The sequence below is a fragment of the Nicotiana attenuata genome, unplaced genomic scaffold, assembly GCF_001879085.1.
Source record: "Nicotiana attenuata strain UT unplaced genomic scaffold, NIATTr2, whole genome shotgun sequence".
NCBI lineage: Eukaryota > Viridiplantae > Streptophyta > Magnoliopsida > Solanales > Solanaceae > Nicotiana > Nicotiana attenuata.
The window spans coordinates 973,344-986,136 of NW_017670289.1; the positions used below are offsets into that span (position 1 = coordinate 973,344).

Consider the following 12,793-nt stretch of genomic DNA (forward strand, 5'->3'; position numbering starts at 1 on the left):
AGTTATGGCCGAGGGCTGGTTAGGTGTTGATTCGAATGAGGTCAAATATAACCTATAGTTAGTTGTGGTCGAGGTCCAGTTAGGTATGCCTCTTGGTGCGGCATTTGTCGGTGTTGTGAACTTTTAAGCGACGTTGCCTTGGTTGTACATTTGGAGTAATAGAAATAAACTTCATGTATTTGTGCTTTTTTCATAACTTGGAGAAATTTACATATTTTTTCGGGCGTTGGTTGGCGTTTTAGTTCCAGTCCTAGTCTATTTAGTCCCTTCATCGGTCGAGCTGGAGAAGTCTTGAGAGGTCGAGCAATGAACTAACCATCCTGTGCCTCCGTCTGTGCACACTTCAACCTGAAGTGTCCCCTTCGTCGCCTCGTTAAAAACCTCCTTGAGAAAACCCAATTGGGACAGAACTCAAGTGAGGGAAAAAAGAGTACGACTTGGAGGACGATCTTTATTAAAAGTTGAAATACTTGAGGTGGGTGATAATCCAGTTGTTTGGTAGTAGTTTTCCTTCCATTGTTTCTAGTTGGAATGACCCTTTGTTCGCTGTTGCCTTGATTTTGTATGGGTCGTCCCAATTTGTTCCCAATTTACCTTCCCGTGGGTCTTTGCTTGCTCGTATTTTAGCTTTCAGCACGTAGTCCTCGACTTTGAGTGGTCTGACCTTTGCCTTTTTGTTATAATAGCGTTCTGCCTGTTGTATTTGGGCGATCATCCTTACGTAGTCCATATCTCTTCGTCGAGCTCTTGCCTTCTCCTTTCGTCGTTCCTCAGCCCGCTCTTGTTGGAGTATCTCAGACTGAGCTCTCCGACTTCGACCGGTATTACAGCATCAGTCCCACAGACTAATGAGTAAGGCGTCTCTCATGTGCTTGTCTTTGGCGTTGTTCAGTAGGCCCAGAGTACTTCTGGTAGTATTTCCGGCCATAGCTGTTTTGCGTCTTCGACTTTTTTATTCATGATGTTTAGTATCGACTTGTTAGAGAACTCCACTTGCCCGTTGCCTGCGGGGTTATACGGAGTTGAGAGTATTCTTTTGATATGCCATTTCTCAAAAATTTCTACGACTTTTTTTCCTGTAAATTGGGTTCCATTGTCGCAGCTGATCACCTTGGGGAGGTCGAAAAAACATATGATGTTTTTCCATATGAAGGCGATCACATCCTATTCATTTATTTGGGCGAATGCTCCTGCTTCTACCCACTTAGAGAAATAGTCAGTTAAAACTAAAAGAAATCGTACGTTACCTCGCCCTATCAGGAGGGGGACCACGATGTCCATTCCCCATTTGATGAATGGCCAAGGGAATTGACTAAGTGGAGGTGCTCTCCTGCTTGGTGGATCATTGGGGTGTACTTTTGGCACTGCTTGCATTTTTCAACGAAATTCACAACCTCGTTTTTCATGGTGGGCCAGTAATACCCTACTCGTATGAGGCATCTGACCAAAGCCTGGTTTTCGAATTGAGCTCCGCAGTGGCTTTCGTTGACCTCTTCAAGGATGCGCCGTGTTTGATTTGGGCTCGGGCATTTCGCTAGAGGGCCACTATATGTTCTATTGTACAGGTCGTTGTGAATGATGTTGTACCTGGCTGCTCGCATTCGCAATTTATTGGCCTCTTTTTTATCAACTAGAAGTACAACAAGTATGTAAAAAGACGGTTGCGCCAGTCCCAAGTCAGGTTTATGGTTCTTACCTCGATTAGAGCTATCGATGAGTTGAGAAGGTAGACTACACTTCTGTCTCCAGTTGCAATGTTTTTGGTGGTTGCGGCTAATTTAGCGAGGCCGTTCGCCTCGGCATTCTGTGCTCGGGGGATATGGTCAAGTTTACATTCGTCGAACGCGGGCAGCAACTTGCAAATTTCGATTTGGTATTTTTGTAACCTCTGTTCCTTGATTTGAAAGTCCATTTGACTTGATTGACCACGAGTTGAGAATCGTAGCGTAGTGTCAACCGTTTTGCCCCGTATTTAAGCGCCAACCTTAGCCCTGCAATTACGGCCTCATACTCGGTCTCGTTGTTCGGGCATCTTATGGATTGGGGAATCACTTCACCGGTGGGGACTTGCTTTCTCAGAACAAGACTGTGCTCACAGCCACTTCGGTTACGGCAAGGTAGACGAGGAGACCTTCCCCCGACTCTGATGTTGAAAGCAGTGGTGGTGATGACAAGTATGCTTTTAGTTCCTTCAGGTCTTGAACACACTCTGAAGTCCATTAGAGGTCGTTATCTTTCTTGAGCACGCTGAAGAATTTGTGATACCTATTTGATGATAGCGAGATGAATCTTGAAAGGGCGGCGACATGCCCAGTCAACCTCTGAACCTATTTTTTGGTGGTCAAGTGCTCCGGTATCCCTTCGATGGCTTTGATTTGATCGGAGTTGACCTCGATACCTCGCTGTGATACTAGGAAACCTAAGAATTTTCCTGAGGCCATACCGAATGCACACTTTTCGGGGTTCCGTTTCATTACGTATCGTCTGAATATGTCGAAGGTTTCTCTCAAGTGGTCGATGTGATCTTCTTTCCTTTTGGACTTGACCAGTATGTCGTCTATGTAGACCTCCATCATTTTACCAAGTTGGTATTTGAACATCTTTGTTACTAACCTTTGGTGCGTTGCCCCTGCATTTTTTAGTCCGAAGGGCATGACTCGCTTCCATTGTCTACCATAATGCGTCTCACATCGGTATCTAAAATTAGTAAAGTGATAACAATGGGCATCATAGTAAGGGAAGACCAAACCGTGGGTATCTGACTTATGGCAGATGATATTTTCTTCGAGTTCGTCATACCGTTCGTGGGTAATCAACCGTTTGAGCTAATGGGTTATGGTGAACTTCACGCTGTTGATAGAAGCATCATCGCCGTCGCTGATGATCATATGGAGGGTGTGGGTTGGGGAGGGCGGTTTCGGCGGTCCCTGATGCTGTTCGCGGGCTCTAGCAAAGTTGGTCCTTCCTCGGTCGCTCAGCAATTCTTTGACGTTTCCTTGTCGAAGCATGTTTACGGCCTCTTATCTTAGGGCGATGCAATCCTCGGTTTTGTGTCCTCGTTCTTGGTGGAACTCGCAAAGGGCATCCGACTTTCTAGTACTGGGGTCTAACCTTATCTTTTGTGGCCACTTCACCTTTGGTCCGAACTTCTCTAAGGCGTAGACTATTTCTGTAGGTGACATACAAAAATTGTGAGCGGATAACAAAAGGGGCATACCTCTTTCGTGGCGGGAGGATGCAATGGCGCTTATGACAAATGGCACATGTCATTCCCTGTTGGGATACGGAGCTGCAGGGTCCCTCCTGATATCATTTCTTCGATCTTTTCTGGATTCGTCTTGTACCGAGGTCAGCCGATGAGTCGGCCCATTGAGGTCGTGCTCTTCTGCTCGGACCTCGGCACAATATGCGTTGTGTATTTCATCCCAAGTATTTAGGGGGTACCTCATAAGCTGACTTAATAACTTTCTCGTCGCCCTCGAACCATTTCTGCTCAGCCCGTTCTGAAAAGCTGCAGCCACCATCCTATCTGATACATTCAGCAAGGTCATTCTTACCCGGTTGAAACGGGCGAGGAAGTCCCTCAGTCCCTCTCCCGGAGATTGTTTAATGGCAAATATGTCGTTTACTCTCGCTTCGGGCCTTTTGGCCCCGGCATGGGCCGTTACGAACTTGTCGGCCATTTCTTCGAAGGTCTCGATGGAACGTGCAGGCAGTTGTAAATACCATGTTAATACTCCTCCCGTGAGGGTCTCACAGAACTTTTTCAACAAAATGGAGGATACTTGTTCCTTGGCGAGATTGTTGCCTTTCATGGCGGTGACGTAGTGAGTTACATGGTCTTCGGGGTCGGTCGTGCCATCATATATTTTCAGATAGGGCGGCATTTTAAAGGTCACTAAATGGTTGTTTGACAAATCGGGCAGCATCCCTCTTCGGTAAGAGCTTTGGGGCGCCCGGTATCTTATCGACCCTTTCTTGGTGTTCTCTCATTTTATACCGATGCGCTTTGTTCTCGTTCTCCATTTCCTCCATCCTTTTCAGAATGGTTGTGAGGGTGTCGTCACCTGCACTGTTAACGACATTGTGAGTAATACCTGTTGTCGGAGGAAACTGGTCATGCTGCTCGGCCTCTAGTGGTATAACGCAAGTCCTTTCGTTTTCTGTAGCCGTGTCCTGGGCGGGCTTATGGAGGACGCTGGTTAGCGTGCCAGTTAGCCAAGCCTCAAGGAGCTTTTTACTGCTGGTGGCGTCTCTTCCACCACGGATGTGGAGGCTCCATTACCGAGAGATTTTATGATGATATAGTGAGAAAGGGGTGATCCACCTCGCCTAGGGGAGGCATTGGGCGTTGGATCCTCGTCCACTACTTCAGAACTCTCATTGATGGTGTTCATGAGGTTGGTTGGGAGGTCACCCATTATTCTCGTCCTTTCTTCTCTATTACCTGCCATATTAGATATGTGGATACAAAGAAAGGAGATCTTGTTCTTGTCCCTTTTTTTTAAGTTAGCAGTCCGTGTTAATTATAGATCTAGAGGAAACTAAAAATTTAACTAAGAAATCCTCACAGACGGCGCCAAGTTATTTGACCAAAGAGTATAACTTTCGGTTAAACTATTGTATTTATATAATGATGGGTTAAACCTAGTTAATGATAATATCTCTAAATATGGATCTTGAAAGTGTGGATAATGTGTGACTAATTTAGTGGGAGATTGATAGTAATATATATTTAATATTCCAAAAAGTATGAGCAATAATGAAGGAGTAAGCAATAAATAACAATAAATGATATTTAAGTAACTAGGAGGAGCGATTCACCCAATAATGAATGAACTAGATGATTATTTCTCCTGGCAATGATTAGTGATAGATAAATCCTAGAATGTTCGGACTATTGTTGGATCTGATGGAAAAATATGGAATAATGTGAGCAAGAATATTGACAAAAAGGTAAAGTTTGTATCTTTGCTAGAGAGAGAGAATCTTTTTCTGAAAAGTGTTCTTGTCAAGTGAATATTACATGCCCTTATTCATTGACGTTTTTTCTATTTCTATGGGACATACCCCATAAACCCTAATACTACATATGCACATAATATCCAATGGAATACTCTCTTTAATATCCTATTCTAATAAACTGGCTATTACAACTCTTTTTGCGGTGCTCGACATCGACCATTGTTTACACCCTGACCACGAGCCTTAGCTTGATATCTCTTGGTCGATCTCGACTGACTCTTTCCTTGATGTTATTTTGCACTAAGTACTGAAACAGATTTTGACCTCTACAGGTTTGTACATCCCTACTAGATAGTATACGTTTGATACACGAAATGCTGACTTGGTAGCTGAGTAGGATGCCAAGTAGGATTTTTCAAATGTGTTAGTTGAAATTTGAAAAGTTAGTTAATGGCGGGAAAATTTGTTAGTTGTTATTTTTGATTTTCAGCATTGCATTTCAATTCCTTTTGCTTTAAATAGTGAATTGTAATAGATGAAAAGCAATTATTGAATATAAGAAAATTTTGTCCCAAATCTCTCTTCTGATCCCTCTTTCTCTCTTCTTCTACTTCCTCTTCTCTTCTTTTCCCTTCTTTTCTCCTCTTTTCTCCTTTGCTACATCCTTAAGTTGCTGCATGATATCCTTTGGGTATCAATTGGTATCAGAGCCCTGCGATTTTGATGGGACCTCGACGAGCTATTGATGATATCCCAAGTGTTCCAGCTGCTAATCTTCAAGAGCAATATGAGGATTTAGCAGCTCAACAACTGGATTTACGAGCTAGTATGGATCAGATGCACCAGGAACTTAAGGAGGACATGGATCGCAGGCAAATGGAACTTGTTCAATTGGTCAGTGCTCTGAAAAGTTCCTTCAACGGAATGCATTTGCAACAACAGATGAAGGACGGAAGTTCCACATCTACGGATCGAGTTCAAAATATTGCACCAGGTCAGGGTATTTTTGGGTCCAAATCCTCAATATGCTGCTAATAATCGTAATCACAATCTGGTATTTCCTCGTTTTAATGGTGAAAACTTAAAAAATTGGTTGTATCGAATTGAGCAATACTTTGACATCGACAACACTCCTCTTAATGAACGAGTAAGATTAGTAGCTATGAACTTAGATGATGAAGCTTTCGCTTGGCATCAAGCTTTTTTAAAGTGTAGAGGTGTACCCGGCTTACCTGAATGGGAGGAGTATCTGGCTGTATTGGTTGAAACCTTTGGGGATGAGTTTGCTGATCCTATGCTCGAATTAAAACAATTGAAACAAACTGGTACAGTGAGGGAATTTTAATTTACATTTGATAGGCTTGTTTCACAGTGTAGCCTATCAGTAGATCAAGCAATATCTTGCTTCTTAGGTGGATTGAAGGAGGAGTTAGTTCATCCTATTATGATGCATGAACCTAAGACTCTCTCAAAGACCTATCGATTAGCTAGCCTTGCTGAAGCTACCCTAGCAGCTAATGCTCGCAGCATGAAACTATCTCCTGGAACTTATCAACATATTAACAGGAAACCTTCCTATGAGTTGCAGGCCACTAAAACTCCTAACTCACAACTCTCAACTATCCCTAAAACAGCCTTACTCCCTAATAATACCTCCAGTTCCAAAACTAGGAGAGTGATTTCTCCAGCAGAATGCAAGCAAGAAGGGCTCAGGGATTATGTTACTTTTGCAATGATAAGTACACCCCTAGGCATAAATGCTCCTTACCTAAGCAGATGTTCATTATGGATTTGGATTACCCAGGATGTGAGATGGAGGAGGATCATGTGAAGCCAGAGGAAGCTTCACCAACTGAGGAATGGAATGTACCAGATGGAGACCCTCCCTTAATCTCCTTATGTGCTTTAAGTGGTCTTAAAGGGGCTCAAACTATCCATGTGATTGGGTATAGCAATGAAAAGCCTATTCAAATATTGTTAGATGGGGGCAGTACACACAACCTCATTGATGCTGAGACTGCAGATAGGTTGGGGTGTCACATCTCTCCAACTAAACTGGGCTATGTCAGCTTGGGCAACAACACTATGGAGGCTACTTCTGGGGTAGTAAGGGGTTTCCAATGGATGTTGCAAGGGACTACTTATACCTCAGATTTGATTGTCTTTCCTGTTGGGAAGTATGACTTGGTTTTAGGGGCCCTATGGATGAAGACATTAGGTCCTATTACTATGGACTACACTGAGCTTACTATGTCCTTTGATTATCAGGGTAAACACCATGTATTGAGGGGTTTTACTGAGGAGTGTAAACTTTCAAGTTCTAAGGCTATCAATAGGAACTGTAGTGCAGGGGCTCAGTTCTTCATGTTGGAAGTGGTTTCTCCTAGGACTTTGGAGGAGTGTCACCCTCATTTTAATGCACTTCACTTACCTGTTGAAGATCCATTGCCAGAGGCCCTTCAGAAATTGCTTGACCAGTATCAATTGCTTTTTAAGGAGCCAACATCTTTACCACCTCAGAGGGGAGTTTTTGATCATAGAATTCCGCTACAGGAAGGGACTAAACCAGTGAATATCAGGCCTTACAGGTACTCTTCTATGAAGAAGGATATTATTGAAAAACTTGTGTTGGAAATGTTACAACAAGGTGTTATCCAATATAGCAATAGCCCTTTTTTCTTCACCAGTGGTTCTAGTGGGAAAAAAGGATAGATCATGGAGACTGTGTGTTGACTATAGGGAACTAAATCAGTGCACAGTTAAGGAAAAATTTCCTATCCCTATCATTGATGATCTATTAGATGAGCTTACTGAGGCTACAGTCTTCTCTAAAATTGATCTCGGATCCGGATATCATCAGATTAGGATGGTACCTGAGGACATTCCAAAGACTGCTTTCAAGACTCATTCAGGCCATTATGAGTACCTTGTCATGCCATTTGGTTTGACAAATGCCCCTTCTACCTTTCAATGCCTTATGAATCACCTACTCCAACAATTTTTAAGGAAGTTTGTATTGGTCTTCTTTGATGACATTTTGGTTTATAGCAAGCATCTGCAGGATCATATCCACCATCTTCAACAAGTATTTGAAGTCATGCAGTCTAATAGCTTATTAGCTAAACACTCTAAGTGTGTTTTTGGAGTAGCAAGGGTTGAGTATTTGGGTCATTTTATCTCTGCTGCAGGTGTTGCAACAGATCCAAAGAAAATATTGGCTGTGCAACAGTGGCCTGTGCCTACCACCTTGAAGCAACTCAGAGGTTTTCTTGGTCTTGCTGGATACTATAGAAAGTTTATCAAATCCTATGGCCTTATTAGTCAACCTCTCACTGAACTACTCAAGAAGGACAATTTCAAATGGACACCTAGTGTTGAACTGGCATTTATTGCTTTAAAGAAGGCCCTTACTACTGCTCCTGTCCTAGCCTTACCCAACTATTCTCTCCCTTTTGTGATTGAAACTGATGCTAGTGGCACTGGTATTGGAGCTGTTCTCATGCAAGAAGGCCATCCTATATCCTTTATCAGCAAGGGCTTGGCCCCCAGGCATGCTGCTCTTTCTGTCTATGAGAAGGAGCTGTTGGCACTTGTTTTTGCTGTTAGCAAATGGTCTCATTATCTGCTGGGACATCATTTTATTATACGAACTGATCAGAAAGCTTTGAAGTATTTACTTGAGCAGAAAATCCACACAGATGCCCAAATCAAATGGATAGCCAAGCTTTTGCCCTTTGACTTTGAAATTCACTACAAGAAGGGCCGGGAAAATGTCGCTGCTGATTCTTTATCTAGAGTTCAAGGTGCTGAACTAATAACCCTATTAGTTTCTTCTGTTTCTACTGAATTATGGGAAGAAATCATGGCCAGTTGGTCTGTTGATCCTCAGCTAAGTTCCCTCATCTCATCCTTACAACAGGCTCCTCAGAAAAACTTCACATGGATCAACCATCAACTTAGAAGAAAGGGCAAACTGGTGATTGGTAATAATACTGCTCTCAGAACTAAGTTACTCACCTTATGGCATTCAACTCCCACTGGAGGCCAATCTGGCTTAGATGCTACCACCAGGAAGGTACTTTCCTATTTTTATTGGAAGGGCATCAGGAAGGACATTGCCACATTTATCCTCAACTGTACCATATGTCAAAGGAACAAGTATGATACCTCAGCCCCCCTGGTCTTCTTCAACCTCTTCCCATTCCTTCTTTAACTTGGACTGACATTACTATGGATTTTATTGAGGGCCTACCAAAGTCCAAAGGTAGGAATGTCATTTGGGTCATAGTTGATCGATTAACCAAGTATGGCCACTTCCTTGCCCTCACTCACCCCTATACTGCCCAAACTTTGGTCCCCGTTTTTTGGACCACATTTTTAAACTATATGGGTTCCCTGCTTCTATTACCAGTGATCCAGATCCTATCTTTATTAGGTCCTTTTGGAAGGAGTTCCTTACAGCTCAAGGCATCACACTACAGACCTCCACTGCTTACCATCCTCAAACTGATGGCGAAAGTGAAGTGCTCAACAGGTGTCTTGAGACTTATTTGAGGTGTTTCTGTACTGACTCCCCTGTAGATTGGTCCTTGTTCTTACCATTAGCTGAGTGGTGGTACAATTCCACCCCTCACTCCTCCATTAAAACATCCCCCTTTGAACTCCTTTACGGTTATCCTCCACCTTTACACCTTGCTTACCTTCCTAGTGACATTGACTCTCCTGCGATTGAGGACATCTTACTTACCAGAGAATTCAAACTTCAAATGGCCAAGTTTCATTTGCATAGAGCTTAGCAACGCATGAAGACTCAGGCTGATGCTCACAGGTCTGGCAGAAACTTCAATGTTGGAGACTGGTGTTTGTTAAGTTGCAACCTTATCGACAGTCTACTTTAGCCGGTTCTCCTTACCACAAACTCACCCCCCGTTACTTTGGCCCTTATCCCATTGCTGAAAAGATTGGTGCTATTGCTTATAAGCTCTTGGTACCCCCTGAGGTTCTTATCCACCCCACCTTTCACATTTCTCAGCTTAAACTCTGTCACTCTCTCCCCTCTGAAATCATCCATCCTCCTATCATTGATCTTTCTAGCCATCTGTGTCCTGTACCTGAAGCTATCCTTGCTTGCCGTTTAATAAAAAAGGGCAACAAGGCTGTTGCCCAATGCCTTGTCAAATGGTCTCAGCTTGATGCTTCTTATGCCACATGGGAGTTGGTTTCTGCCCTTCGCACTCACTTTCCAGATTTCACCCTTGAGGACAAGGGTGCTCTTCCACATGAGGGTATTGATACACGAAATGCTGACTTGGTAGCTGAGTAGGAGGCCAAGTAGGATTTTTCAAATGTGTTAGTTGAAATTTGAAAAGTTAGTTAATGGCGGAAAAATTTGTTAGTTGTTATTTTTGATTTTCAGCATTGCATTTCAATTCCTTTTGCTTTAAATAGTGAATTGTAATAGATGAAAAGCAATTATTGAATATAAGAAAATTTCGTCCCAAATCTCTCTTCTGATCCCTCTTTCTCTCTTCTTCTACTTCCTCTTCTCTTCTTTTCCCTTCTTTTCTCCTATTTTCTCCTTTGCTACATCCTTCAGTTGCTGCGTGATATCGTTGCGTGATAACCTTTGGGTATCAACATTTCTGTCTTTTATAAAATTTTATTTGACTGTTGAGCACTTAGAATGTAATTCTCTTCGTGGTTCCTGCGTGAACTTAATTGAGGTAGCCAATCCGAGGTAAATTTGTCGAAAAGGTGAAGTACCCTCCTTAGAATTTCTACTGGTCTATGAGTTTTCGGAGAAAAAGTGAAATATTCTCCACTTAAAAAAAACGTGATAAAAATCTGAAACCGTACACCACCGATAGCGCCTAGAATGCAATAAAGGGCTATTTGGTAAGCGGACAAAATTATCCCGGGATTATAATCCTAGGATTATAGACTATTTTATCCCACTTGGTAGGTGGGATAAGATCGGATATCTAGGATTTAGTTTGGACTAAGTTTATACTATGTTTGGTTGGCAGTATAAATTTATTCCCATACACTACAGATAGCGCCTATCGGTATACCCTAGGCGCTAATAAGTTTATACTTTATACTATCCCGGTATAAATGGTCACCAGGGTATACTGATGCATGTAATGCTTCATTATTTAGCTGCTTTCATTTGAGCAGTGCATGTGAAAGAGATATCCTAATTAGATGATCAAAATCTTATCTCCGTTGAGGTCTTTATCCTCAATTACTCCAAGCATTTGCCTGGACGTTCAAGCTTCCGCAGATGAGACCTGGAAATAATTCAGTTTGAAATTTAGGTTCTATTTTGCCAATGAAAAAGTAGTGCAGCCAACGGAGGGCCAAGAACATGTATTTTCACTGCTGAGAGACAGTGCGATACATTGATTGAACAGTAAGATTCTCTGTTATAAACTGGTAATGCTCTAGATTACTTCAACAATCAAGATTTTTCTTTAGTTATCAGCCATATGTCAGCTTCTAATTAAAAGTTCAGTTCTATCTAGTCAATGTTGAGTAAGGTACAGAGGAGCCACTATCATTACTTCGTTTTCACAACTATCCTTAATCTGTTAAAGTGTGTCACTATTTCATCTAAACATTTAGTCTATTAGACAGGATACGCCCTTCATGTGAAGGGGCTGATTCTTTTTCATGGGTCATTAATCATGCGATTTTTTTTAATAATAGGAGCGGTTAGTGGCGAAGCCACATGGTCATAAGAGTGGTCAACTGACCACCCTTTGTCGAAAAATTGCACTATATGCATAGGTAAAATATTAGGTATATAACATATATTGAACACTCTTTATCAGAATTTTTTTTACTTCTTTAAAATTTGAAAACCCTTGGAGAAATTCCTAACTTCGCCACTGATTGCTGTGACACTTCACTAAAAACATAATTTTCCTACTGCTTCAATATTATCATCTAAAGACAAACTATCGAAGAAGTACACTTTTATTTACATATAATTAGTTATACTTTTACAATATTCTGACAATTTTGGTGGAAACAATCAAATTATTTAACAGGACAAAGATTTTTGCTGTTTCTTTAAACTCCAGAACAGACATGCATAATCAGAAGTGGCTAGACCAATTAGTGAGGTAAACAGTATAGCACTTCAAGTTTGACTCTGCGTTGTTTGTGCTCCACTGATTACTACTACTACTACAGATCTGAGAAATGGTTCTCAAATCCACTCTTTTTGGGTTCCACGGTCCACAGTATTCTGATGACGATGCTATTAACGAATAAACAAAGTAGAACTTTATTGAAAAGTTAAAATACCTTTCTGTCAAAGGACTATATTTAACTGAGTCGAAATGGTGAACTAGATCTAGGTTTCATATTTAGCCTAATATCCTGTCTATATACAATCTTTACTTCCACATTGCCTTTTTTACAGGCTCTATTCATTCACCAATTAATTATGTTCATTATATAAAGTATTGAATGCTTTAGTTTAGGTCGTGATGTGATATGTCAAGGTTAAATTAGCATGATCTTGATGACCACGAGGTAAACAGATACCAAATGAAAGACTGTAGTCTGTAGATAATATTATATTCCATAAAAATGTAAGCACTAAAATTTTCAAGTCCAATTGCAGCTAAGTGTATAGAAGCAATATTCATCTTGAAGAGTTAAGTCATTGCTGAGCCCTTTCGCTGTTTCACTTTTTTCATTTTATGATGTTTGAAATAATGGTTTAAAAGTCAAGGTACATTCTTTTTTCCTTTTTCACGTTCCTAAGAAAGATCGAGACAACCTTTTTTCTTTTTTCTTTCTTTTTTTTTTTTATTTT

At 41.4% G+C, this 12,793-nt stretch overlaps 1 protein-coding gene across 1 annotated transcript; it reads left to right on the forward strand.

The window, feature by feature from the left end:
• Window positions 1–4,002: 4,002 nt before the first annotated feature.
• On the forward strand, window positions 4,003–10,288 carry LOC109237290. The gene is made up of 8 exons (XM_019403581.1): window positions 4,003–4,086; window positions 4,170–4,307; window positions 5,674–5,859; window positions 5,960–6,290; window positions 6,378–6,704; window positions 6,770–7,553; window positions 7,705–9,040; window positions 9,794–10,288. Exons 1-8 carry the CDS (start codon window positions 4,003–4,005, stop codon window positions 10,286–10,288), a joined length of 3,681 nt encoding a protein of 1,226 aa, XP_019259126.1.
• The last annotated feature ends 2,505 nt before the right edge of the window (window positions 10,289–12,793 follow it).

What these genes read in the sequence shown, in the direction of transcription:
- LOC109237290 (XM_019403581.1), top strand. Translation starts at nt 4,003, where the DNA reads ATGCGCTTTGTTCTCGTTCTCCATTTCCTCCATCCTTTTCAGAATGGT. An exon ending in AAATGGAACTTGTTCAATTG is followed by an intron (nt 5,860 to 5,959) that starts GTCAGTGCTCTG and finishes ATATTGCACCAG; the next exon opens with GTCAGGGTATTTTTGGGTCC. An exon ending in GTGAATATCAGGCCTTACAG is followed by an intron (nt 7,554 to 7,704) that starts GTACTCTTCTAT and finishes TGTTGACTATAG; the next exon opens with GGAACTAAATCAGTGCACAG.